This window comes from Haemaphysalis longicornis, unplaced genomic scaffold (assembly GCF_048455015.1).
Source record: "Haemaphysalis longicornis isolate Haplotype H1 unplaced genomic scaffold, Haemaphysalis longicornis Haplotype H1 scaffold_12, whole genome shotgun sequence".
Classification (NCBI taxonomy): Eukaryota; Metazoa; Arthropoda; class Arachnida; order Ixodida; family Ixodidae; genus Haemaphysalis; species Haemaphysalis longicornis.
In genome coordinates this window covers 9,133,685-9,159,389 of record NW_027526225.1, presented here as the reverse complement: position 1 = coordinate 9,159,389, position 25,705 = coordinate 9,133,685, and the positions used below count along the sequence as shown (strand labels likewise).

Sequence of the window (25,705 nt, the reverse complement as noted above, 5' to 3'; positions counted from 1 at the left end):
ACTGTGAGTGCTCTGACCAAACAAAAATAACTAAAAAGGTAAATACAAACACACACCCGCACAGCCGTCACACAAAAAAGTACCTCTTCACGGTGTTTTTTTTTCTTCGTAGTTGAACATTCTTGCGCATACGATTGCATTGCCTCCTAACGGTGTTCCGCCGCACAGGTTCCGGCTCACAGGGAGCAGTCGGATGGCACACTAAACGTGTCTGGCTGCGATTGTGGGTTGTTTCTGTTTCCCGCGCACGCCGTTGTTTTCAAGGTGCAATCGTAGGTGCAATGCTTCCTCAAAAGAGGCGAAGGCGTTTGCTTCGAAATGAGAGCGAGGAGACCACCAGCATGAATTTTGCGGTCAAGAGCACGGAAGCAGTCGCCAACAGAGCGAGGAGACGCTGTACCGGTGAACGTCGGATAAAAAAGCATGCTGGCAAGAATCTTGACTTTGACGTGGTTGTGCCGTGAGTGGTCGTGCGCAGCTTTGTCGGGTGAAGCGAGATTCTCACTGTAGACCATAGAGCCCCTTAACGTGTACTTACTGAGAAAGTGTACGCTGCGGAAAAAGTGACGCGCCACATAGACGGGGGCAGGGAACGGCGATACGTACCCACTTCAACTATACAAAATATGTTTCCCTCTGAAGCGTCGATTCCTATGCAAAAAGCGGTCTCGAACTAACTGCTCGTTCAAGCTACGCAATTTGTGCAATCTCGCCGCCGCGCCGTGTTGCGGAGTTTCGACGTCAAGGTGGAGCGATTTTTTACTCTGACGAAGCGGAGGTGAACGCCGACCGCGCGAGTTTGGTTTGTGGCCTGCACGAGGTGCGACCGTGCGGGACCTGTACGGTCTCCCTGAACAGTAAATCATCATCAACAACGGGCCTCCTCTGGAGTGGCCAAGAGGCTATGGGACCTACTGCGACAGTGAAAACTTGTTGAAGGCGCAGGGGAAGTGCTTTGCGGAAAGAAGTTCGCACGGCGTCATGAAGAGCACTACGCAAAATTGGTTCTCTGGGAAATTGCTGCCTTTTCTGCCACCTGGAAGCGTTATAGCGGCACTACACGACGTGAAGTAGAATACCGTTCCGCCAGTGAGCAGCGGAAAAAAAGTGGTAGATTTCAGCGAAGGACCGTTGAACGCTAGTGGTTGTTGGTTATGGCAGGGATATGGTAGATACTGAAGGATTCTGGAAAGTGCCAACACATGTGCAGGCTGAGTGTATTGCTGCGAATACAATCCAAAGGACCACCCTAGGTCTGACTACTGAATGCGACAGAGTTCCAAGAGGGAGAAGTCAACGTTTTTGTGGCCAGGGAAAATGAAGGTTGAAGACGTCGCTGGTGCGGAGGGAGATGCGGCAAGTGTTGATAAGTGTGCAAGGAGACTCAGCTGACAAACTGGGCCGTGTATCATTGGTGGTGTGTTTGTTAACTGACTGAAGCATGTGGTATAGCGAACGTCACAGAGGGCACAAGTTGTGGTGACATCTGATGGCTTAGGCGGGCCTTGAGTGCGATCCGCTGTGCTGGCTTTCATCAGGAGAGGCTGTGCTTGTGATGTGTTTTGGGTGAATTTTACGTGTTTTTTGGTGTGCTTCATCCTGAAAAGCATACCTGTCTGGTGAGGCAGTCTCCTTTGAAAGGCCCTGCAATGGGCTGGACAACTGTGTGTCTTTAATTTCTATCTGTCGTTTTGCTACGGCCTTATGATGATTGTCGAACTTGCTTGTTCACATGGCCAGAGGTGCTGACAGTATTTGAGCATGACATTTGGTGCCAGCACATCTTGGTGGGGTGTGTACTTCTCCGGTTTTCCTCTGTCGTTGCAGTTTCTTTCGTGATGCTTGCGTATAAATTTCATCACGAGAGCCTATGCATTTTACATGGTTCATTTTTAGTTGTGCCTAACGCCAAAAAGTGTACTAGTCCAGTGAGGCATTCTGTTCTGAAGGGCTCTGCAATACGTTCGACAGCTGTGTCTCTCTCTAAACCATCTTATTTTTCCTGTAGATTGGTGATAATAGTCAAACAAGCTCGCTTGGAAATACAAGCACTGGCGATGACAGGAGCTTTGTATTCTTTAATATTTCGTTGTACTATATGTTATGAATTTTACGTGTCAAAGCGAGCTTTGCTGGGCAGTTATGATGGGTGTTCTGTTCGATTAGATGACGATCGTTAAACAATAACCATCCTATGGTACAGTGGGGGTTTTGGATGAAGTTGACGCTTTCTGCGTAAAAACGACAAATCGTTCAAAGCATTGGCCTGATCTTCATTACAGAGTGGCTCATTATTAAAGCCAGAGTTTTTGAAAAGCGGGTATATTTTTTCTGGGTTCCTAGAAAGCCTTTGGGTTCCTTTTTTAGCATTCGTGGTAATGTTCGAAAAAGGCCTGGTTAGGCATTTTACATTGCAAAGAAATGGTATTTTGCTGCATACGAGTATTCTTTCCAAACTGATGGTTGATTTTTAGTGGTTACTTATGCGCATGCTTTCTTTGGCCTGATTCATTCTTAAACCTGTTGTGAATTATGAGTCAGATGTCGTTTTTTAAATTGTTATGCCTAGTCCATGTGTAATTCCTAATTGGTTTTTGTTTCTTTACTCACAATTTCGAGTTAGTTTCTACAGGATGGTTGTAGAATCCCTGTTCTTAGACAACGTAAAATTGTCCAGGGTTGCTTCTTATTTTTTGTAGTTACCACTGTCATGTTTTATCTGCATTTCTTGAACGAAGCCAGGATAATTTTTTACATTGCTTATCTCCATCAGGTAGTGAAGAGAATGTAGGCTGGTTATATCTGACATTAAAATAATGTGTAGAATTTAGAGCTGAATGATTTTTCTCCATCTGCATGTGTAATTTTTCGTGTTTGCCTACATTTTTGTAAACAGGCTAACAAATTCATTCACCAGTGTCTAGGACGAATTTGCAAGCCTAAAGCCATACCAATTACTAACAAGGGGACGGATGTGTTGTGTAGTCTCTTGAGGGTGTCATTAAAGGACACCGCAATGCTTTTCTTTTCTGATACTTTTAAGGCCTCAGTCTCTTTTTCTGCCATGCAGAGATATACGCAAAAAGAATGATTTAGATTGGTGCGGAATAGAAAAAGTTATCAAATTTTTAAATTTTAAGCTACAAGCAAATGGAGCACTGGTTTTCTCGAAAATTTGATATCCGCTGCTCATTTTGTCACTCTTCCCGGTGATTTGATATGGGGGGACCGGTGAGAACAGCAGAAAATGTGACCCTTACTGGCTGTGCCTGGGAGGCCCTGTCTGCTCTCTGTGATGGTGGTGTTACCACGGTTATTCCATCTCACCTCACCGGTGCGTAAAGAACGTATAGGACACGTCCACTGGCAAACATTACAAAGTGAAACGCTCACAGCGGTGCATCTTGACACGCCGTGTGGAAAGAATCATCCAACAGCGAGAACGAGCTTTATGCGAGGCTGATATGCCTGCCATTTATGTCTATTCGTATATTTTCTTTTTCGAATTTCGTGTTTATGCTTGCTTCAAAGAAAAACTGCCATCCCTTCCGAAAGGAAGTTGAGAGCACTAACGCATTCTGACAACAAAACTGCGTCAAAATTGCATTCAAACTTTTGTTAAAAGTGCGTCCAACCTATGCTGAAAGTCCTTCAAGGACCCAAATCGCAAACAAGGAACGGAGCCATGTGATGATTTTTTGCACACCAAGTAAATACCTCTACAAACTATCTAAATGTATACCAGTACGTGGTCTATGAGATAAAGATTTACTATTGTACTCCTTCTTCATCATTGATGCGTGTATCGTCTTATCTGGAAGCGTTCCTTTTTCGAAATGTCCTAGTAGCCATTTTGACATGATGGAAGCTCGGTTTCATGCATGCGCTGTGTGTCCAGAGATCTTATCAGAGCTTTTCAGTCTACCATCCGGTCTACGGGAAAATGCATTAGTTCCTTAATAGGATGCCATCGGTACTGTTTCGCTTTAACACTTTTCTGCTCTCTGGAAAAGCAGTGATTTCGGGTACTCTAGAAAACAATTTTTTCCCTATCGCAAAAAATATGCAACATATAAGTGTATGGTATCCAATAGTAGAAGAGGAAATTTTCTTTCCAGTGGTAATTTTTTCAAACAGGAATTTTTATTTGAAACAGAAGGGAATGCTCTACAAAAAAATGTTTTGGGACTAACAAAAAATAAGCAAAAATGTCGGTACTGCTTCGCACAGAAAAACAAACAACATTCCAGAAATACATTTTGTACATATGCTACCAGTGCAAAAGCGCTGCAAATGTCAAATGCGTAAGTAAAATTTCTTGACTTACAGAAAAAGTGTTAGCACTCGTGGGTTTCATGCCACTATGCAAAGCAGTTCCTTGAAACATAGGTTGGCCACACATGCATCGCAGGAAACATTGGTTTTCTCCTCCACTTGTTCTTGTTCGTATCACAATTTAGTTTTGATACTTCTGCATTTTCTGGGGCCTGTGTTGAACAGGGATATCAGGTTCTGGTCGCACTGTCGCTTTCGGGGCTGAGATCCGAAGACGAAAAGTTGTTCGCAGAGTCAATGCCACCCAATGTCACCCAATGCCACCCAATGTCACCCGAATGTCACCCGAAAAGTCGCATGTATAATCTTCCACATCGCTAAAAATGCGGCGTTTCCACGGCACTGTAGCACGCGATGTTGACGCAATCTCTATATCATCCGAGCGCACATCGCATGACACTGGCGGTGCTTTAAAAAATCATGGCGCGCAGAAAAACAAAACGAAAGAGGATTTAAATGCATCTACCACTCAGATGATGGCGCCAGCTCTCAGAGTGCACTCGTAAAGTGCCCGATTCGAATGAGAAAACTTCAAAATTTGAACTTAAAACTGTCGATTGTATGCTATCGATGGAATGCTATAATAGGCAGGAAGGTGTTAAAAAAAAGAAGTGAAACTACGTTGAGATTTGTTTGTTAAGACACCGCATTGTATTTTCATATTGGAGTCGCCCACTGTGGTGCCTTCGTGGCTAAGGTGTTTTGCTGCTGAGCATGAAGGCATGGGTTCAATCCAGCCCACTGCGGCTGTTATTCTAATGGAGGTGCAAAAATGAAAACACCCGTATGTTGAGATTTTGGCTCATGGTAGAAATCCCCTTGCTGTGTAAATTTGGAGCACTCCACTGTGGAGTGTGTCACAGCCAAGGTTAAGCTTCAGTCTATGAAACTTCCAAAGTTTAAAACTTCGTTGTCATATCTTGAGGCCTTGGGTGTGTTGCAGCCAGTGCTGCATTTGCTTGTATTAGATTTGAAAACAGAATAACTTCCTTGCTTCTGCGGTCGCTCCTTTTGCATCTCTATCTGCATGACATAAAACAGACGTTAAGAAGTACCTCGACGTCATAAAGTTGAACATTAAAATAGTGTTCCTTGTTTGAAAAGTGTTTGCATAAACCTTCAGCTTTCAGCGGTTATGCCAGTTTTAGATGCAGCACCATACATCGTGCAATTTGTGATGAAACGTTCACTGCCCATTATAGCGAGAATGTTTGGAGTGTCCGTTACAGTAAAATGTCAGCACTGATTTTCATTTTTCACAATTCCAGAAATTGCAGGGGACCCAAGTGAACAACAGCCTGAGACGTTCCCATGCCAGGTTCTTGGCGTCGTCTTCGTATCCCAAGAGTGCCATGACCAGCAGAGTGAGGAGCCATCGGGCAAGTTCCAGTGCTCACAGTGTTCGTATTCCAGCGATGTAAGGTGAGTTACCGTGTTTGCTCGAACCTAGACCGGTGCTTTTTCTTAAAATCCTTTGTTAAAGTCAGGGGTTGGCTGAGATTCCAGAATGCAGCTTGCTTGTAACCACTAGACACGTGAAGTTGCCATAAACACAAAATGCAACTTTTTTTTTAGACGTGTTTCGAAAGGTGAACAATGTAATCCAGTGAGCTTAATTTCGCCATATTTACACACAGCTCTAGATTTTTGTATTGGCACAAGTGAAGAAAAGTGCTTGAAATTTCTGAAAAGCAAGGGTGTATTCAATGCGCCTGGGTGATGTGGTGCCACACGGAAGTCTACTCTCAAAAAGTCACTTCATCAGTCTGGCAGACCTAAAGTCCCCAAACAAAGGAGTGTACACTAGTTGTTGTGCAGGTTTTTAACTACCTTTAATTAAAGTTTAGCACTGTGTTCACGTATATGGTAGTCTGCTTCAACAAGGCTTGATGTTAAAAATTGGGCAAAAAGAAAGCGTTAACACTTTTTTTTTGCTGGTTCGTTCTTGCAACCACCCCCCACTTACAAACCAACACTGATTACTCCAAGAAAAAGGAAGATGCTTATGTTCTGATTAAACTGACTTGAAAATTGACAGTTGAGGTCAACGAGATTCAGTGAAACAAGCGTTTACATTGTGCTGAAGCAACCTCGACGTGGCTACTCTGCCGTATTTGCACGATTGTAACGCGTGGTTCACTCACGAGAGTCTGAGCAAATCATTTAACCTGAAAAAAAAATTCCAAATAAACATTTGCAACAGCGAGGAGTGGGCGTGCCAAAATTTATTCACGTGATGTTGACGGATTGCCTTGAATGAACCTTTTTCCAGTAGCGATCTGCGCATGCGTGGGCTGCCGATCCGCCATTCTTGGCAGTCGTCTCGGGCGAAATAAACAAAAGGAGGCCCCCTCAGCTTGGGGAGCAGCTGTGCCTCCTAGGGCTGCACCTTTCTATTTCCTCTTTTCGGGCAGTTCGCAGTGAGTTCGTACGTGCACACCAAACAAAAAAGCTTTCAAAGAAGGCCGTGTCTAGAATGCCGTCCGACGGTATTATAAGCACTCTACTATATCGACGTCCACCGGCGTTTTGTGACAAAATTGGCGCGTCTGGCACTACATTGCTCTAGATAACGTAAAGCCAGGATACCTAACCTAAACATAGCATAAGATAACCTAACACACACAAAAAAATAATTGAAAACACCAAATGTAACCTAAGGCATAAAAATTATAGTTCAATTTTAAGATGAAAAAAAAAAAAAGGCAACAGTCGGTCTCGACCCACCATCCTTGGGATCAAGAAGCTAAGACGGATCCTCTGCACTACAACGACAGACGCTTCGACCGCTGCTAGCCTAGCCTTAAATATTCGAATGTCGTCGGACAGCACTCTAGCCATGCCTGCAGCGATCAGCTACAGTGCCGTTGGACGGCACTCTAGACACTGCGTTCAAAGAAAAGGGGCAAAAATGTTTGAGGCTGACCGTGCTGCGAGTGCATAACTACCAGTGAGGGAGCAACAAAAATGAAAAAAAGTGAAGAAAAAGGGGTGCTTCGGCAACGCAGATTACTAGTCACACGAGCGAGCACCTGCTACTGTGACATTCATGTGAAAGCCATGGGTGAGGGGTGGGAGCAAGAGGGATTGCTGGACCGGGATGTTTCTTGCGGGGGTTCCCCGACAGCCAAACATTTTGGGGGGCGTGCCTGACTGCCAGTTTAGGTTCGCCGTGGCGGCTGCTAGGAGGACCGGTACTGGAAAAAGGTCCATTGGATTGAGTTGGTTTTTGGGAAGAGTTAGTGTCCGTGGTGATGCCGCTGCTCGCTTTGAAGCCGATTTCAGTTTTGCGCCCATTTGTAATGCACGAAAAAAATTTGAAGGCTATTTTTAGTGACAAAAGGTGCGGGTTAGAGTCATGCAAATACGGTATTTTTTTGTGCTACTGCACAGCACACATGCACAATGCCGTAAAAATGAAATCGGCACTTCTTTGTCATTGTTCCTTATGTGTTCCACTGTGTACACAAGAGCTGTGCTTGCTGCTCTGCTTTTTGTGTTGGCCAGAGGCCTTGATCCTCCCCAGAAATTTTTGAGTGGTGGACAGTGAAAGTTCTTAAACAAAACAAAAATTCCATAACCGCAAGCATTGACTGAGAGATTTGCGCATTGCTGGGAATTTTTCAGACTTAAAAGCAGCTTGTTCAGATTCCTTCCCGTATACAGGTAGCAAGATGTGCGGCCGGGTGCCGCTGGGGTTGCTCTCGCACAGCAGCCGTTTTAGTTCATTAGGCGCGCATTCCAAAAGGGTCAGTCGGAGCGGTGGGGGCCTACCAAATTTAAGCAGTTGGCGGGGAAAAGGAGCGGTAGGCGGCATTTCCACCGCTGTTTGCCGTCGAGAGAACCATGCCAGGGGCAATACAAAATGCAATCAACAGACGCCAGGACAGGGGACAAGTGCTGTGATCAAACGCTCTTCTTAGTGCGCTTCACTTTAGTGGTCGCTACTGTGGTTTGACGGCAGTGTAACCGAGCGAGCGAAGACAGAAAGGAAACGTGAACAAATTGTCAAAAGTGTGAGGGGGAGGGCAGTATGCTGAGCCCGCACGAGACGCTCGTCGGCGGCGACGCTTGGCAAAAGCATGAGGGGGAGACAGTGCGACATGCTCCGCATTGCGTGGTTCATCCGAACCGCGTGACATTTGTGTGGAAAGTTCAAACACGATTTACAACATGCTCAGCGGCGGCGACACACTGCACAGTAATGGCAGAGTAGTGCGCACCATTTCATGTACCAGGCGATCACTTCCTGAGACGCAGCAGCTATGCGCCGTGACCGAAAAGACTGCAGTTCGCGCTTTGAACAAATTTCTCATTAGGAAGTTTAATACAGTCGAATCCCACTACAACGAAATTGACGGGATGTGCGAAAAATTTCGTTGAAGCGAAAATACGTTGATGCGAAATCTGCCCCAACACACCACGGAAAGGCCAGAAAAATAGCCCCGTATGTTTCCGCATCATTGGCAGCATAACACAATGTTTAGAAAAAGGAGTGACGCGCAATAACATCATGTTTATTCGGATAACAAACATACCAATGGTTATCTGTTTTTTCACTGCACGCAAAGAACGCGTTACGGAGGGGGGTGAAGAAATGCAGGCGCAAAACGTATTGCTGTACAACAAGGCGTGTCCACCGAGCCGATTACTTGCAGAAAGCTGCCAGGCCTTCGGAAGCCCCGCCTCTCGCTTGTGGCAGGATCAGTGCCATTATAATCTGACAGGGCACGGCAGCTACTGACCTTGGCAGGCAAGACGTGCGCTCTTGCATTGAACATGACTGCGCACTCACGACTAAGATAGGATGACTTGGCTTAAAGACCAAACACGCAAACATGATTTTTGCTCTTGGTTATGAAGAATGGTAGAAGGAAAACGGCAAGGACAGCTGCTCACAACGCTTACATGACAGTCCCGCGCCTGCAGCGGAGCACATTCGTGCGATTTCAACTGGATACGGATTGGCTGTAGCTCTGGCTTGGCGAACCGGGCCTGTGCCTCATGTAAAGACGGCCAGCCACATCTTTATCACCATCAAACAATGGCGTCCGCCTATGAGTTTTTTGTTTTGTTTTGGTGGTGTGGGCGCACCGCGTATTTTTTCGGTGAAACTAAGCGTCCTGAATGTATAAAAAGTTACAGATGGCTGGCGCTTTGCTTATTTTATTGTAAAATTGTACAAACCCAGCCCAAATCATCGAAAATTTTATTGAAACGAAAGCAAGCCTGACAAATGGTTCGTTGTGGCGAGGACTTTGTTGCATTGACCTATGGCTAGCTGACGGGAAATTGGAAATATTTCGTTGAAGCGGAGTTCGTTGTAGCGGGGTTTGACTGTGTATAAATGCAGACACATGAGAATGATGTTTTTTCTAGCTTCCTGGTGTTTTTAAGCTCGTAGTTCAGGTTAGTTCAATAAATAGCCAGTTAGTTCAATAAATAAACAGGTTAGTTCAATAAATAGCCGTTGCAGTGCGATATTGTAACGTGGCGGCAGAGTAGATGAGACGAACAATGAAGAAGGTGAGCAATCTATTATTTAGATGGCGGCGATCAGGCAGCCAGCACATGGTCCACCAGCACTTCGTTGTCGTCATCGCTGGTCTTTCGTGATGGCGCTGTGGGGTATTGCCTACCTATACGTCCCGTGACATTACCCCCGGTCGAGGGCGACCATTCCGTCGAAGCTGCAGCACAATGATGATGGTGATGCAGATGAGCAATGCGGGAAAATACGCGAGAAAGAACAGCTTGCTGCCATGGATGAAGGTGATGGGTTTGGTGTACACCCGCCCGTAGCAGCGATATCAGCTAGGCAATGACGAACTAGTGAAGGCTTGTAACCACGGTGGACCACAGGTCTGGAGTCACGTCATCATCTGGTCACATTGCGTCGAGTCTTGGCGGCTCTGGGTCGGCTCGTCACGGGCTGGGGACACGGGGCGGGGGGAGTCGTCAAGTGGTTGTAGCTGGGGTTTGGGCTGCCCGACGCAGTTCATAAACCCTCAATGATTCCTCAGATGCCGATGAGGTGCAAAGCTGGGGCCAGGACGGGGATGTACCCCGCAGTAGTGGCAGAACAGACGAGATGAAGAATGAAGAAAGTGAACAATCTATTTACAGTATTTACATGGCAGCGATCAGACAGCCAGCGTAGGGTCCGCCAGCACTTCATCGTCATTGTCGCTGGTCTTTTGTGATGGGGCTGTGGGGTATTGCCCACCTATATGTCCCGTGACATTATCAATGACCCCCGAAAAACCCCCATCTCAGGGCCACTTTAAATCGTGCATGCAACGTTATTCCTTCTCAAACTAACCTTTCAGCATTCTTATACGCGGTATGTTTCGACTGAGCTAACACAGGTGGCTAGCCACCTTTTATTTCTCAAACGACCCGCACATTCATTACTGGGTCATTTTAGGTGCCTTTGAATTTATCTGCCCTAGAGTGTTGCATTTCAGCGTTTGCACTCAGTTAAACGAGGTGACCTGAAGGTGGTTTGTCACTGGCCTATTTATTGAGTGACCACAAGGCAGTTTACACCAGGTACTGATGTGAAATGATCGTCACACAACCTGAACTTTACTGTGATATTCGACCTTGTTAAGCCTCGACGTCGCTATTAGGAGTCATTATAGGTAACGGGTGTCTAACCGCGGCTGCTTTAATGCCTGTGGAGAGGTGGTCTTGGCAACACTTGGGCCTGAAGTGTGTTCGTCTCTTTTTTCCATGCAACGTACACATGGCCAGCAATGATGTCGCCATTCACGAAAGAACGCACAGTGGCGAGCGGCCCTTCGTCTGCTCGCTGTGCCAGGAGGGCTTTGCTGAAGAAGGCGAACTTTGGAGACACCAGCTGGCAGTGCACACTGAAGAGAAGCCCCACGAGTGCGAGGTCTGCGGTGAACGCTTCAGCGAGGTCTTGCACCTGGCTCGACACGAGCAGCTCGTGCACATGCAAGGGGACGGTCTCTCCTTATTCGAGTGCCCACAGTGTGGGAGGGTATTCACTCACAAAGGTCATCTCAACACACACCTGCTCACTCACACAGGGGAGAGGCCGTACGCCTGCACCATGTGCAATGCGAGGTTCGCACGACGTAGCAACTTGAAGAGACACGTGATAGTGAGGCATCACAGGCGGTAGCCACATTGCTGCCCGCAATGCAGGAAGGGGTTTGGTAGTGTGCGCAACCTGAGAGATCCCCGGCGTGTGCTACACCAGGGGAAGAGTGAGGGTGCTGCAGGGGGAACACTGAGTGAAATGAAGTTGGAACTACACGAACAGTATTGTTTTACCCAGGTGATATTTGTACATCTTTGTCGGATTTTTCAAAAACTTTGTTTCGTTTGTTTCTTTGGGCCCATCTCAGACTGTGTGCTGTACTGCTGAAGGCAGCTGCATTCTTTGTAAATCCTTGTCTTGTTTAAAAACATTCTTTTGTTTCTTTGTGCCCATGTTGGTACCAGTGCAAGGCAGCCTTGCAGGCTGCATTAGCAGGCATTGTATTCAAATCTTATGAAGGATGTGCATATTCCCCTTGCTGCCCTCTATTTTAACGTCTTCACTGTTTCCATTTTCTGTGACATGCAATGTAGATTTTATGCTGTAAATTCTTGCCTTGTTTCACTTTTCAAACATTTCCCAGTGATTCCATTCTGTAGATGTTTACGTTTCCTCTAAACTTCTACCAAGCAAATTGTGTAACTCACGACTGTTAGCCAGTTCTGTTTTGTACTTGAGAGAGTATGTGCTATTCTGTAAGGACTCCACAGCACTTTTTTAGGCACCTTTACGGAACTGCATTTGTTCTTTATGTCATGTGGGCTTGGATGCAAAAAGAAGTTTCAGGATTGGTGAAAGAATAGTTTTTCAATGCTAAATTTAAAGAATTCAGTGCCCTTGCACTTTGTGAAGAAGGATGACCAGTGAAGCTTGGTGCAGTCCGAGAAGTGCACGGAAGAAACCGCATGTGTGTGTAATTTGTGAGTGAGCATACTTTCTAGCCACTTGGCTGAATGAAACCTGGAATATCTCGAGCTTATTGTTGTGGACAAACATGGGGCAGTCCATTCCCTTCTGCTGCTGATAACGGTGCTAACTTTGGGTGGTGAGGAGGAGTGGAGTAGCATTGTCGAGTAAAGTGGCTTCTCCAGAAGAGGGAACTTGGAGTTTGGACATGCACAGGTTCGCTGTAAAAAGTGTTTTGTGCCTCATTGTGCCTCGAGTTTGCTCAATAGAATTTTAATTATGAGGAAGTGCTTGTGCCACTTCAGAACGAGTACTTTTATTGATTCAGGGGTGCCACCCTTTTGAGAGGTTGCTATCTCAAAAACTAGAACCCTGCTGCTATCGGGTTTGAATGGCGGTGCTTGAAATCTTTAGCTGCGTGTGATCTTGAGACTGGACAGGCTTGCCTATGCGTATGTGTCGTTTAAGGCATTAAATGATACGTCAATTTAAGATGGTCATATAAGAACTAGAGCTGCTTGAAGTGGGTGCACAGTGCTGAATGTAATGATGTTTGCGTCAGCCCCAATGGATGTTAAATACTGAAGTAGACACCTTCAATGTCCTGTAGCTGGCATGACATTCTGCTTGAACATGAGTGTTGAACATGAGTGGCAATAAAGTGTCTTGTTGAGGCACCCCTGTACTGTTGACAAATACATTTGCATTTTGTCTGCCAGGTCTGAGCTCATATCCTGTTTTAAGGGACCTCTTGATGACCTAAATCATGTATTTGAGCCCCTAAGTAGAAAAACTGCGCATAGAGAACAGGACTAAGATGAAGGATTAGGACAAGTGCAGACTCACAAATAACTTTTTGGAAAAACGAACATGTATATACTATACCATTCCTTGCACATTCAAACAAAGCAGTCAGGTTTTTTTTCATTACATTGTTATTCCCCTACGAATTAACAGAAGGCTCCCTGACACAATTATCATTGCTTTTCTGAATAAAAGAGGCCTCTATCAGCTCGTGGGCAACTTATCCCCCGCTTCTGCCCAGCACTTAGTTTCATTCAAAAGCCTCTCTCCCTAGTCTAAGCCTTGTCCTTTACGTGCAGTTTTTCTACTTAAAGATCGAGCACCGACTAGTCCAACAACATGATGTGCTGATATATTAGAACCTTCACACAAATTGCACAACTTCAGCAATGAAGTCCTTTAGTTCAAATCCTTGTACTTTGTTCATCAGAGAGGCCGTGCATTTTGTTTGCTTTGAGTGTGTTTCATGTTTTTTGTGTGCCTTATGCTTAGCACTCAAAATATACCTGTGCAGCGAGCCCTCTAGTTCTGACAGGTGCTGTAATAGGTTAAGCAACTGCCTCTTAAAAACTCTTTTTTTTTGCTTTTTCTTGGGAATAATTGTTGAACAGACTTGCTCGTTAATACGAGAAGTGGGAATGACGGGAGCATCACATTTTTAAATATTGTTTGTCCATGTTACCGTGCTTGTACAGAAAAGCTTTGCACGGGCATCTTGTGAAGTTTTTTTTTTTTTGCTGAAATCACAAGTTTCCTCACGATTGAATTGAGGCTTCAATAAAGCTCTTTTGCATGTAAACTTGGCTTTAAAGGCACTGCTTCTAATATTGGCCAGGTCTTCATCGCCAAGCCATTTATCATCAGAATAAAACAAGGCTGTCTGGATGAAGTTTGCATTTTTCCACAGTTTTTAGGGCTATTTCTGAGCATTTCTGGTGGCATTGTTAAAGAGAAATATTGCTCAAAAAGAAATATTACTCATCGCAGTGCCGTGACTTACGCATGAAATCCTATGTGTGAGGGCAGTGAAGAACAAGTAATAGTTAGATGCACCTGGCACTCCTAATAGTTGTCAACAGAATGAATCATGTAGATTACCATACTGCCTTCGTCTATGCTATTGCGGTGAGCAAATAAGGATAAATTGGCTGCGATTTCCTCAGCTGCTAGTTCATACATACCTGCAGAGTAGGGCTATAAACTCTACATCAATAAGGTTCAATGATGAGTGGCATTGTGAAGTCTGATCCTTGTGGAGGAGATAAAAGAGGTAGAAATTTGAAAACAGGAAAGGAATATCAAATCAAGGGAAAATGGTGTGAGGTATGCAAAATGGAAATTGTTGGAGGTATCAGTCTTTCCTGAAGGAATGATTTTATCATATAACACCTTCTGTCTTCCAAAATTGGTGCATGTTTCAGCTCTGATGCGAGTGCCGTGCATATTATGTGGTGTCTATAAAAATGTACACTTGCCAATATAGCGAGTATGTTGTTTGGGAGTGCCTGTCACAAAGAGGAGTTTGACGACTGGTTTCCATTTTTCACAATTTCAGTGATTCTGGGAGACCGCTGGGATCAGGGCGAGACATTCCCGTGCCAAACACAAGGCCCGGTCTTATCCCGAGAGTTCCATGACCAGCACGTGCAAGACGAGCACAGTGAGAAGGCACCGGGCAAGTTCCAGTGCTCATACTGTCCCTATTCAACTGATCATTGGTGAGTTATAAAGTATGTACCGCAACCTTCCACGAAGAAAAAGGAGGCAGGGCTATTTGGCATGCTCAGTGACAGTAAGAGGTGGTAGGATCCATGGGCGAGATAGGCAACCACTGCCCAACAAGCTAGCAGACAGTGCTTACCTGTTTGCCAGCCTGCTGTTCCAGCAGCAGCTGGTCATTCGTAGATTGGGCCTAGCATAACATAATGTTTTCTCATTGTTTCAACTCTTGGCAAAACATAAAAAACAATACTGACTGTGTAATAATTAAAATGGTGGTCCCGTGTATATTATGAATCCAAGAACGATGCAAGGTTCTTCCAGTAAACAAGGTTTATTAGAGCGAACTTGTCCAACACAATAAGCTAAAAGAATGCAAAGGCGTTGAAGAGGCAGTCAACAGAGGGACGTGCTCAGGTGATCGTCGACAAATGCCATGGCATTTGCACTGCGAACATTTATTTTTCTGCAGCATACTTTCCAGAACCGTAGAATGAAATCAACAGCACTAATTATCAAAGGAATGTTCTAGCGTGGCAACAAGACACAAAACACAAGGGTCTTACTTCATGGCAATATGAAGAGAGTTCATCAAAAATGCCAGATTTACTAAACAAGAGAAAAAATTTGTTCAAATCAGTATAAAAAATTACCTGTTTGGACCACCGAATGCATTGGTGATGTACTTTATATCATGCACTTTGGCTCCAAAAAAATAAGGGGAGCTGGAACACCAATATAGTGACAGTAAAACTTGTATCCTAAAATTTCTCACCATACACGGTGTTCAGGCTTTTATGAACAAGGAGAGGTTTAGTTTCTAGCTGCCTCCAGTGTCACAATATACACCATTTTCTTTTCTAGAGGTGGGCGCCGCCATTTGCTTTTTCTGACTAGACGCTAGCGTCATCTATGAAGCGAACGCCGAAATCACCACATTGGGCTGTTAAGTGCTCCGTTCTTTCCATGCGTGTGTTTGTTGCCCGCGCATTACCGAGTGAACCGTAGTGGTTTGGCGGTAAGTTAGCGGTTGCAGTGTTTGTGTGTGTGTTCTGTTTCGTTTTCACCACCTGCAGACGGATTTTAGGACGTAATTCGCTGCCAGAATGGAAGATGCCGACCCCGCTGTTGCGAGCAGCAGTAGCACTGGTGGTGGTGGTGACGGTGGTGTTCCGCAGTTCCACAGTGCAAACGCTACCGGTATTGCACCGACTGACGTAGAAATTTATCATCACCACCACCACCACCAGCCTAACTCCGCCCACTGCAAGGCAAAGGGCTCTCCCATTATTCTCTAATTACCCCGGTCCTGTGCCAACTGTGACCAATTTATCCCCGCAAACTTCTTGATCTCATCTGCCCATGTAACTTTCTGCTGCCCCCTGCAACGCTTGCCTTCTCTAGGGATCCACTTTGTTACCCTTAATGACCAGCGGTTATCTTGCCTTCGCACTACATGCACTGCCCACGTCCATTTCTTCTTCTTAATGTCTACTAATATGTCATTAACACGCGTTTGTTCCCTGACCCACTCCGCTTAATGTTACACCGATCATCCGCTCCATTGCCCGCTGAGTCGTTCTCAATTTAAGTTGAACCCTCTTATGAGCCTCCAAGTTTCTGCCCCATAGGTGAGTACCAGTAAGATGCAGCTGTCATACACTTTCTTCTTCAGGGACAATGGTAGGCTGCCATTCATTATCTGATAATGTCTGCCATATGCACTCCACCCGATTCTTATCCTTCTAATTATCTCTGCCTCATGTTTGGGATCCGGGGTCACAACTTGGCCTAAGTATATATATTTGCTTACCACTTCCACTGCCTCGCCACCTATCTCAAACCGCTGTGCTGTCCCGAGGTTATTGATCATTACTTTGGTTTTCTGCATATTGATTTTCAGGCCCATGGTTCTACTCTGTTTGTCCAGTGTGGAAAGCATGCTTTGCAATTCATCCCCCGAGTTACTTAGCAAAGCAACGTTATTAGCAAATCTGTGGTTACTGAGGTATTCTTCATTAAACCATACTCCCACCTGTTCCCAATCCAATGTTCTGAATACTTCTTGTAAACATGCTGTGAATAACGTTGGAGAGATTGTGTCTCCTTGTCTGACACCCTTCCTTATGGGTGTTTTACTGGTCTCCTTTATATCGGGGAATAAATGCATATTTTCAATGCCGCCATGCTTGTTTGTTCACCAATTAGTCATGTCTAGAAAAGTGCGGACGTCGAATGTGGAGCGTGCACAGCATATGGGTCACGCTGACCTGCGCTCGCGATGGACTTCGACGAGGTGATTGCTACACTGTTGGCATTGCAATGCTATGTAATCTTTCTGATTTGTGACGGTTATTGACGAAACAAAATTACTTGGGCGGAAAAATAACACGACCGCAGAATCATTCAAATTACTCTTTGAAGGTTGTGCAGAAGGATCGACATTTGGGTGCAAGGTTGGAAGATCTTGAGCATGGTTGGCCTAACTCTGCGCTGCGCATGTGCCCTGTCGCTCGGAGCCCACCTTTGTGGAACCTCTGCTTGCACCACAAATGCTTTACGCGATCAGCAGTAACTGTTTTGTAATTTTATTACTTTAGATTCTATGACAACGCAAAGGGATTAGAAGCTTTTCCTTTGACTGCATTGTGAGCAAGTTGAGCTGTTTTTCAACTGAAGCGTTCGCATATCTCGAGCTGCATTTCCACATTGTGCTGCCTCCTTATCTTGCTATGGACCAGCAGTGTACGATGGAGAAAGTTATCCTTTCATATTGCCGCAAACCATGTATGGGCTTGCTTATTTATTGTTTGTTTTTACTGGCGGGCCACGCCCGGCTGTGTTATCGGCGTTCCAAGCAAAGCGCGTCTTCCATTCTTTTTATGCCGCACGGGCTATCACATTCAGATAAGCAGACTGTTTCGCCCTAACGTCGCTAGCCCAGAATAATCGTCTGTGATCTACAATGTTCTGGATGTCAGTCAACGGTTCCAGAAACACTCGCGCCGAAAGATAAAAAGCCTGCAGAGCAGACGCCTCGGCATTCGATTCTGCGACGCTCGCCGACGCAAGTCACTTTGTTGACCGCTGCTTCGCCGCCTCTGTATTCTTTTGAGTTTTTAGGGGAGCACAAGTTCGCTCCAATAAACTTGTTTCTCCTTCAAGACAACTGCGTCGTCCTTGGCTTCGTGACATCTGGTGGAGGTGCTGGGTACTCACCCTTTATGCCCTCTACGACATCTGGAAGCCGCCAAGCAAGCCCATACATAGTTCGCGGCATTGCTTATTTATTGATTGCTTATTTATAGGCTTGCTTATTTATTGACTAAACAAAATCACCAAAAAGGACGTGTATCCCCTGCCACGAATCGACGACGCCCTTGACCACCTCTGCTATGCCAAGTACTTCTCATCTATGGATTTGAAGACCGGCTACTGGCAAATTGAAGTGCACGAGAGAGACCGAGAGAAGACTGCGTTTATAACCCCGGACGGCCTATACGAGTTCAAGGTGATGCCTTTTGGGCCGTGCACGGCGCCAGCAACGTTTCAGAGAGTCATGGACACTGTGCTAGATGGCCTGAAGTTGCACACTTGCCTCGTATACCTCGTCGACGTTGTGGTATTCGCCCAGAATTTCGACGAACACCTTGCAAGGTTGGAGTCTGTACTCGAGGCCATTCGTACATCGGGGTTAACGCTGAAGCCTGAAAAGTGTCGTTTCGCGTATGAGGAGCTGAAGTTCTTGGGCCACGTCGTCAACGCCGTGGGAGTCCTACCTAACCCAGCAAAAACTTCGGCCATTGCGAACTTCCCAAGGCCGAAAGACAAGAAGGGCGTGCGAAGATTTCTCGGACTGTGCGCACACTACCGGCGCTTCGTCGCAAACTTCGCCCGCATTGCAGAGCCACTCACACGGTTGACAAAAGATAGCACGCCTTTTGGCTGGGAAAACGACCAAGGAAAGGCATTCTGCGAGCTGCAAAAACGCCTGCAAAGCCCACCCGTGCTCGCTCATTTCGACGAAAACGCCGAAACAGAAATGCACACCGACGCCAGCGATATAGGCTTGGGTGCCGTTCTCGTCCAAAAGCAAAGCACTGGCGAAAAAGTAATCGCCTTTGCAAGCCGTGGTCTGTCGAAGGAGGAGAAAAATTACTCAGCCTCTGAAAAAGAGTGCCTCGCAATTATATGGGCCATTTCAAAATTTCGCCCTTACGTATATGGTAGACCATTCAAGGTTGTCACAGACCACCATGCGCTGTGTTGGCTCGCCAATTTGAAGGACCCCTCTGGCCGTCTTGGGCGGTGGAGCTTGCGCCTGCAAGAGTTCGACGTTACAATCGTCTACAAATCCGGCAGGAAACACTCCGACGCCGACTGCCTGTCCCGCGCCCCCGTCGACCCGCCACCACTAGACTGCGATGAAGACAGCGCGTTCTTCGGAGTCGTTACGGAGAGCGACCTAGCCGCCCAGCATCGTGCCGACCTCGACTTGCGCGTCATGATCGACTACCTCGAAGGACGAAATGTCGCCGTGCCTAGGTCGTTCAAGCGGAACTTTCCAGCATTCAGCCTCAAAAACTTGGTCCTCGTGAAGAAGAATTTCAGCCCCGGAACGAGAACGCATTACCTACTTGTCATCCCTGCAGAGCTCCGTGACAAAATTTTGGAAGCGTGCTACGACGACCCGTCTTCCGGACATCTCGGCACAGCTCGCACTATTGCAAAAATCAAGGCGAAGTACTTTTGGCCCCGCCTTACATCCGACGTCATCCACTACGTTCGGAGTTCCATGACTGCCAGCGACGAAAAACGCCGCCGACACGACCCGCCGGCTTTCTGCAACCGATCGCCGTCCCGTCGAGGCCCTTTCAACAGATTGGAATGGACCTTCTAGGCCCGTTCCCTACGTCACAATCAAGGAACAAGTGGATTGTCGTGGCAACAGACTACACGACGCGCTACGCAGAGACCGCCGCTCTTCCGAGGGGCACTGCACAGGAAGTCGCAAAGTTTTTCATAAGCCAAGTTGTGCTGCGACATGGAGCCCCGGAAGTCCTAATCACGGATTGCGGAACGGCCTTTACTGCGGAGCTGATGCAAGGAATATTACGCTACAGCAACACGGATCACAGAACGACGGCGTACCACTCCCAAACGAACGGACTAACAGAACGTCTGAACAAGACAACCACAGATATGCTGTCAATGTACGTTGATGTTGAACATAAGACTTGGGACGAAGTGCTCCCGTATGTCACGTTTGCGTACAACACTGCTATCCAGGAGACGACGCAGCTGACGCCGTTCGAGCTTGTCTAGGGAAGACGACCAACTACGATGCTCAACGCCATGCTTCCGCACGTAGAAGACGACCTCAACACCGACGTCCAAGGATGCCTTCAGCGTGCGGAGGAAGCCCGCCAGCTGGCTCGAGTTCGTACAACGCGCCAGCAGCTCGTGGATGCCGGGCGCTACAACCTCCGACGCCGAGACGCCGAGTACCACCCAGGGGACCGTGTTTGGGTATGGACTCCCATCCGACGACGCGGACTCAGTGAGAAGCTTCTGCGACGATATTTCGGACCCTACCAAATTCTACGACGTGTCGGCCAACTTACCTACGACGTGATCCCCGATGGTGATTCCGGAACATCACGACGACGCACGCGGCCCGAAGTCGTCCACGTGGTTCGCTTGAAACCTTACTATGCAAGATGACGGACTTTTTTGTTGTTGTTGTTGTTGTTTGTTCGGACTGTCTTTTATTTTAGCATCGGGTCGATGCACTCTTATAGAGGGGGGGTAATGCCGCGAACCATCTATGGGCTTGCTTATTTATTGTTTGTTTTTACTGCCGGGCCACGCCCAGCTGTGTTGTCGGCGTTCCAAGCAAAGCGCGTCTTCCATTCTTTTTATGCCGCACGGGCTATCACATTCAGATAAGCAAACTGTTTCGCCCTAACGTCGCTAGCCCAGAATAATCGTCTGTGATCTACAATGTTCTGGATGTCAATCGACGGTTCCAGAAACACTCGCGCCGAAAGATAAAAAGCCTGCAGAGCAGACGCCTCGGCATTCGATTCTGCGACGCTCGCCGACGCAAGTCACTTTGTTGACCGCTGCTTCGCCGCCTCTGTATTCTTTTGAGTTTTTAGGGGAGCACAAGTTCGCTCCAATAAACTTGTTTCTCCTTCAAGACAACTGCGTCGTCCTTGGCTTCGTGACAATATCGTTTAGCAGTGTAATGCGTTCGTCTGAAAAAAAAAGTAAGCAAAACTGCATGATTTTAAAGGTTAGATTAGAAGAAAAGGGAATTGTTTAATGCCACTCGGCTACAAGGAACAAGAAGTTATTGTAATGTTGTATTGTATTGGCGCTGTGAAAGATCCCTAGGGGTCAGAATTAATCCGGAGCCCTCCACTAGGCGCGCCTCATTGCCTGTAAAGTGTCCACACGTTAAACCCCATAATCAATCAATAAATCAATGAATGTTGTATTGTAAAGGATAAAGTTACTTCTAACATTTCAGGGGGTTCCGTTTTGTCACCCCTGTCGCAGCTTTGCGTGTGATAAATGGATTTTGATCCGTTTATTTGCCGTTCAAGAAGTGCACCGAACAAACCCTAGAGCTGGTCATCGGTACAAAGTATTTGTGGTTTACCAACAGCGTCCACCGATATCTCAACTTCGTGCCCGTTGGGAAGCGTGTTTCCAAACGCTTCGCTGCACAGAGCACCCACGTGACGTGTGATGTCACTGCGCGCGTTAGTCTTTTGAGCGCCTGCTAAAACCAGCCCACCATTCTGGCTCTGTGGCCTCAACGTAGAGTACTGAGTACCGCTGCTGACGGCTTGGGTTCGAGCCCCAGCAGGTCTGTGTTGTTGTTTTTTTTTCATTGCTTACATTTTTTAATTTATGTTTTCTAAACACATATCTAGGTGTTGTTTTTGTTAGTAATAGTGATTTGGTATGTTTTAGGTCCCTTCAGGTTTGGGGCGCAGCTAGTGACAACATTTAATTACCGTTATGCTCTATGCAGCGAAGCGTTTGGAAATCCGCCGTTGGGAAGCGATGCAGCAAAAACACGTCGCAACCGCACTGCATTTTCTCCAGGCAGTGTCATGCAGATGTGTGCTGGTGGCAACTTTTTCTCACTATCTCTGGTTGTTCTATACTAACCCACCACCGCACAGTGCTGACCAAGCGACGTTTGCGCCTTGAACGGCATTGCAGCGTAGGCTACAACAGTTGGAAGTTCCACAAAAACTAAGCACACGGTGTGAAACACTCTTGTACTACGCAGCGGAGCACACCGCGCCGAGCGATGTTAACAGCCCAGCGCGCACAGGCAACGCTGGTCTGCCGGAAGCAGAAGGTGCGAGAGCCGCCGACTAAACTGGTTTGCGAGTATTTTCCTCCTTTCCCAGCTGCTCATGGAAAATGGTGTATAAACACATACTTCAAGCTCTTGCCATTCGTTTGATTTATACAAATTCCTGGAATGTGATTCAATCCTATTGTACAGGGGAAAATTACATTCTGTGAAATTACCCTGTAGAACAGGTTACTAGTTCCACTTAACTTTTTTTGGGGGCGAAGCTCCTTAAGTCATGGGCCTGTCCATCCCTTGTGTCTCGTGGTACGTGACCGCCGCATGCTTTCGGAGATGTCGCAAAGTGGGCCGCGTTGCACGCGCAAGAACCGGCTGCAACCGGCAGCGCAAACTCGGCACCGGGAGCGCGAGCTTGTCTGTGTTCGCCAACGGAGGCGCGAGCGCACGTGCACTGCGAGGGGGAGATCACACAAGAGATCACGCCATGAACGCAGGCAGTCGTCCTCGGAGATCGAACGAGACGCAAGGACCTTTGCTCGTTTCCTCTCGTCTTGTTCGGGCACAAGTTCGCCCTAAATAAAAGTCCTTTCTTTACCGTTGTGTCCCATCCTACGTGACAAATTGTGGTGGAGGGGCGGGGTAGTCCTCGATGGCGCGGGGTCTTTCACCAGGTCTGGGCCTGGGAGCATTGACTCCGAAAATAAAAGTTGATTTGTACAATGTACGTACACAGTCTTACGTCTTTCTTAATGATGTAATGGGAGAACTTTCACGGGAGAGTTACGGTTACCGATGATCTCCCCCTCTCGAGCTTCGCCCCACTTATCATCATTCATTCCGTGGATATGGCGTGATTTTTTTTATTTTTCCCTTACTTTATGCACTATTGCATAGTATGCAAGTTTCATCTTAAAGCATGCGTGTTTTTTTGTTCAGTCTTGTTATCATAATTATGTGCAGTATGCATTGACCTGGTTATAAATGGTGCACCATTCTTCTATTTCAAGTGCCCTTGAATGTGTCTGCTCTTGAATGTTACTTTTAGTGTTACTCATATTGGACTCAGTTAAAAAAAAGTATCTTAAAAGGTCGTTTTCACTCTTCGATTTATCGAGCGGCCACAAGGCAGTTGACTCAAGCAATTGATGCGTGGCAGGTGTTGCATAAACACCATTTTACTATGACGTTTCACCGCACAAACTTCCGACACCAACATTAGGAGTTATTCTTAATAGGTGTCTGGTGGCAGCTGGTATAGTGATGTGTACAAAGGTAGTGTTGGCAGCAGTTTGTCCCGAAATGTTTCTTTCATTGCTTTTATTCTTGCTACCCACATCCGGCCAGCACGACCATCGTTAGGCACGAGAGGACGCACACTGGTGAGCGGCCCTTTGTCTGCGACCTCTGCCGAAAAGGCTTCGTTGGGGTAGGCCAACTGCGGAGGCACCAGCGGACAGTGCACGACAAGAAGAAGCCCCACGAGTGCGGGGTCTGTGGCCTGCGCTTTGGCGAAGCGTCCAACCTGGTTCAGCACTGTCGGAACAAGCACATGCAAGGCACTCCCTCGTTTGTGTGTCCTCAGTGCGGGAAGGGATTCCCTTTCAAGCACGTCCTGGTACGGCACCTACGCACCCACACAGGGGAGAGGCCGTACGTTTGCGCCACGTGCGGGAAGACGTTCGCTTACCTTTTCGAAATGAAGAAACACAAGATGGTGGTGCATGACGGGAAGCACCCACATTACTGCCCGCACTGCAGAAAGGGGCTTGATAGTGTGCGCGACCTGAAGACACACCTGTGCACGCATCACACAGAGGGAGGGGAAGGCGAGAGTGCTTTGGGAGAGAACGATGAGTAAACTAGAGTCGCAACTACGGCAGTGGGAAATAGTAGCTTCAACAGTATTGTTTTATCCAGGTAATATGTGTGCGTTCTTGTTGTGTTTGTGGGAAGCTTTCTTTTCTTTGTTAAGGCCCATGTCGGAGTGTATGTTGTACTGCGACAGCCTTGCGGGCTGCCACTAGCATGCATTGCATTCAAATTTTATTACGGATGTGCATATTGCCATTTCTGCTCCCTATTTTAACATTTTCCTTCTCCATTTTTAATAACATATAGTATACATTCTACACTCTGATGTCGTGCTTTGGTTTTCTTTTTGTGTGTTTTCAAGTATGGTTGAATTCGCTAAATATTTCTGTTGCCCATAAACTTCCGTCAAGCAACTTGTGTAACTCACAGCTATTGAAGCAATGCAAGTGTTTGGGCTTGTTGGTTCACACTTCATACAAAAACAGTGCTCAAGACGGGACCCAAAGAAGGAGGCTGCACACACATGCGCTGACTACCGACAAAGTTTTTATTTGAGTCTCGGCAATATAAAACACTGAAAGTCTAAACAAGAAACAAGTGTTTTTCTTTGTCGTAATGACAGTTCGAACATTTCGCTACTGTAAGATAAAGCTCGCTCATCAATAAACGCTATCACCTTTGGAGACAAGGCAACAGAAGGTGTGCTTAGACAATCAATGCCACTCTTGTATATCGTGTTAGCTTCTAGCAGCTGACGCATGCGCTGATTCCCGTACTGCTTTATCACTTGACACCGCTCAACTTTAGGGGCACACTTGCAGGACGACACGTGCGAGGCGAGCCAGCCACCGGATTTTGCTCTGACACTAGACGCGTGCTCCATAAGCCGAATGTTCAGGCAAAGCCCAGTTTACGAAGGTCGGCGGTCGGAAGGCTGTTTCGCTTTAGTAATGATTTTTTTATTGTCTTCAAAGCTGCGGGTGAAGACACTTGCGAACTTGTAGACGATGCTCAGCACCTTTTCTACCCATTTGATGGGGTTTGAGCTAACAAAAGATACGCCAAAAATTGGGAGCTTCAATTCTTTGACGTGAAGCTGCATATAGAAGCGCACTTATGCTGGAGCACACATGGAGATCAAATAAAGCACTACTTCCTTTCATATCTGCGCACTCGAAGTTAGTCAAATGCAGTGTTGCCACGACAGCTTTGACCAATGCCTTGTGCACCACTGCATGAGTGACAGCTTTCAGGCGCAACTAAGCCGTTTGTGCTCGGCTGGTTACCCTGACCCCATCCTCCAAAGCATGGGAGACAAGATTCGGCGGGAACTGCACACTCCTTCGTCCATACAGGAAGCTGAAAGGGAGAAGGAAAAGACTGCTGTGATGGCTTATATTCATGGCGTCAGCCACAGGCTTAAGAACCATGTGGGACGAGCTGGTGTCGCGCTTGGTTTTCTCGGCTCTTAACAAAATCAGCAGGATGTGTGCGCTAGTTAATGACGGTGCGCCTTCCCGTAGAAAATGTGGAATAAACCACGTGCGAACTTGATTAAGTGCAGGGCCAGCATGGTTTGCTCCATTCCTTTGAATTGTGGCTGGCAGTATGTAGGCCAAACTGGGACGCTCCTGGTGGAGCACGTGTCCAGTGTCAGAGCGAAATCCGGTGGCTGGCTCGCCTCACACGTTTCGTCCTGCAAGTGTGCCCCTGAATTT

The 25,705-nt window shown here is 46.7% G+C and overlaps 1 protein-coding gene across 3 annotated transcripts; it reads left to right on the top strand.

Moving 5' to 3' along the window:
- The first annotated feature begins 217 nt into the window (after window positions 1-217).
- LOC144162401 (zinc finger X-chromosomal protein-like) lies at window positions 218-25,705 on the top strand. Of its 3 annotated transcripts, none has more exons than XM_077692909.1 (4): window positions 218-460; window positions 5,604-5,757; window positions 11,092-14,835; window positions 23,520-25,705. In XM_077692909.1, exons 3-4 carry the CDS (start codon window positions 14,606-14,608, stop codon window positions 24,031-24,033), a joined length of 744 nt encoding a protein of 247 aa, XP_077549035.1. In that variant the 5' UTR covers window positions 218-460; window positions 5,604-5,757; window positions 11,092-14,605; the 3' UTR covers window positions 24,034-25,705. The 3 variants fall into 3 exon arrangements, with proteins under 3 accessions (XP_077549035.1, XP_077549034.1, XP_077549036.1); XM_077692908.1 differs by having other exon boundaries at window positions 218-1,792; XM_077692910.1 differs by lacking the exon at window positions 23,520-25,705 and having other exon boundaries at window positions 11,092-14,588.

Coding starts and splice junctions, on each gene's coding strand:
- LOC144162401 (XM_077692909.1), top strand. CDS start 14,606: ATGTTGTTTGGGAGTGCCTGTCACAAAGAGGAGTTTGACGACTGGTTT. Junction 14,836..23,519: donor CCCTATTCAACTGATCATTG/GTGAGTTATAAA, acceptor ACATCCGGCCAG/CACGACCATCGTTAGGCACG.